Source organism: Beta vulgaris, chromosome 4, assembly GCF_026745355.1.
Source record: "Beta vulgaris subsp. vulgaris cultivar EL10 chromosome 4, EL10.2, whole genome shotgun sequence".
Classification (NCBI taxonomy): Eukaryota; Viridiplantae; Streptophyta; class Magnoliopsida; order Caryophyllales; family Amaranthaceae; genus Beta; species Beta vulgaris.
Window position 1 is genome coordinate 44,852,963 of NC_079205.1, and position 2,635 is coordinate 44,855,597.

Sequence of the window (2,635 nt, forward strand, 5' to 3'; positions counted from 1 at the left end):
ATGCGATGAGAGAGTGAGGAAAAGGGATTGAATGAGTGAAAGAGAGTAATTTGAGTGAAAGAATTGAAGAGAAATGAAAGGGGATGGGTTTTGAGAGGGAAAGTGAAAGAGAGAGAGAGGGGGTCGAAATTGAGTGAAGGAGAAAGAAAGAGAAAAAGGGCGAAAAGAAAAAAAAAACGAACCTGGCGGAAAAACGATGTTCCGCGACCGCGGAGAAAAGGTCCGCGCCCGCGGTGGTTGTCAGCGATCGTGGGCAGGTTGCGGAATAGCTTGCGGCTCTTTTTCTTTTTGATTTTAGCTTGCAACCCGGGCCGCGCCCGCGGGGTCTGACGTCGCGCCCGCGATCTGCTGCAGCGCCCGCGATTAACCCGCGGAACTGCTCTCGGCAATTCTTTCTTTTTTTTTTTCTTTTTTTTTTTTTTTTTTTCAAAGGAAGTGGTGATGAAACCCACCCCTTTCAGCTCTCTTGATTTGCTTCAAAGGTTGTCCTACAAAAACAAAACACCAAAACACAAAAACAAAACATAACAACTCATCTCCAAATAAAATATATACAAAACACGGGTTGCCTCCCGAGAAGCGCTTAGTTTAAAGTCGAAAGCTCGACATCATGCAATCACCAAAATTTTACCTCATATCGAACAAATCATGAACACTCAGCTTAACCACATCAATAGAATAGATAGAGTGATCCTCTTTACCTCCCATGGCATCATGCATTTAAACTCAACGTTTTGACCATCAAACTGCATGGTCAAAGAACCGGTGCCACAATCGATCCTAGCATTAGCCGTTTTCAAGAACGGCCTCCCTAAAAGAATAGGGGCGGAATGCCTATCATGCTCCATGTTAATTACATAAAAATCAGCAGGAAAAATCATCTTATCAACTTCCACTAGAACATCTTTCAATACACCTCTAGGAATGGAAGTGGACCGATCCGCTAATTGTATGACAACATTAGTAGGAAGCAATTCACCAAGTTCTACGGACTCATATAAGGAATAAGGAAGCACATTAATGGAGGCTCCCAAATCTAGCATAGCTCTATCAATCTTTGTGTTACCAAGGGTGATAGGTATAGTGAACATGCCCGGATCATTGCATTTTTTTGGCATTCTCTTTTGAAAAACGGCGGAAACATGTTCACTAACCTTCACCTTTTGCTTCCCTTTTAAATTCTTCTTCTTTTGATGGAACAAATTTCCTTCAACCACTTAGCATACAAAGGCACATCTTTTATCAATTTTAACAAAGGAATATTTACGACACATTGACTAAATGTTTCATAAATATCCTTAGAAGATTCAAGCTTACGATTGTCCTTTAATGCTTCGGGAAATGGGGGTACCGGTTTGAAATCCGGAAAAGATTTTACCTCTTGGTGAGAGCTAGGACTCACCAATTTCTCAACTTCTTTTGATGGGACTAGAACCTCCACCTCCTCTTCCTTTGTTACAATCTCCTTCATAACCTTGCTCTTGCTAGGCTCTAGATCCACCAACTCTTTGCCACTCCTCAAAGTCATGGCACTCACATTCTTCTTTGGATTCACCTCGGTTTGAGATGGTAGCTTCCCCGAACTTTGGGCCTCAAGTTTATTCACGACACTAGACATTTGACCCACTTGTGTTTCCAAATTGTGAATGCTAGACCTTGTCTCCTGTTGAAATTGCACCATGTTGGACTGCATAGTAGTCACATTTTGAGCCAAGGCCTTGATCATATCCTCGGTGGACATTGAGTTGGAGCTAGAGGATTTCCCTTGAGCTTGATATGGTGCTATGTAAGGAGGAGGGTTATGACCTTGTTGAAAATTCTGATTTCCTTGAAGAGTTGGATTCCCTTGCTTGTAACTCAAGGCCGGATGATCTCTCCATCCGGGATTGTAAGAATTTGAGAATGGATCATACTTCCTTTGTCCTTGATATCCCACGGCATTCACCTCTCGGGTTTCCTCTTGCAAAGTCGGACAAGAATCGGTTGGATGATTGTTGTTGGAACAAATACCACAAGCCTTCACTTGTTGTTGATTGCCACTCACCAAAAATTGCCGGAACATGCCCTTAAGGTCGGACACTTCCGACTCCAAAGATGATTTAGAACTTGCCGCTTTAACTCCCCTAGTGGTATTTCTCTTAGAATAAGTGCGAGAACTTTCAGCAAACTCACTTATGAGCTCCATGGCTTGTTGTGGTGTCTTATTATCAATGTTACCCCCACAAGCAGCATTAACCATCCTTCTCTCATCAGGAAGGAGCCCACCAACTAAGTAAACACAAGATCTTTCTCGGCAAAACCATGATAGGGACAACAAGCAATGAGCCTCTTAAACCTCTCTAAGTAGTCATAAAGGATCTCATCATAACCTTGCTCAATGTTGCTAATGGCCCTCTTAAGCTCATTCAACTTGCTTGAAGGAAAGAACTTCTCCAAGAAAGCTTGCTTCATCCCCCTCCATGTGTCGATACTGTTGGGGCTCAAATGATAGAACCAATCATTAGCCTTATCCTTCAATGAAAAAGGAAAGGCCCGCAGTTTGATTTGATCCTCCGTAACACCCCTTGGCTGCATACTAGTACAAACAGCATGGAATTCAGCAAGATGTTTGATTGGATCCTCCCCATTTAAACCA

At 42.7% G+C, this 2,635-nt stretch overlaps 1 protein-coding gene across 1 annotated transcript; it reads right to left on the reverse strand.

Moving 5' to 3' along the window:
* Positions 1-476: 476 nt before the first annotated feature.
* LOC125496708 (uncharacterized) lies at positions 477-2,239 on the reverse strand. Its single transcript, XM_057394090.1, has 3 exons — positions 1,403-2,239; positions 702-1,055; positions 477-488 (listed from the first exon to the last, which is right to left on the reverse strand). The coding sequence occupies exons 1-3, from the start codon at positions 2,237-2,239 to the stop codon at positions 477-479; spliced, it is 1,203 nt and encodes a 400-aa protein (XP_057250073.1).
* Positions 2,240-2,635: the final 396 nt, after the last annotated feature.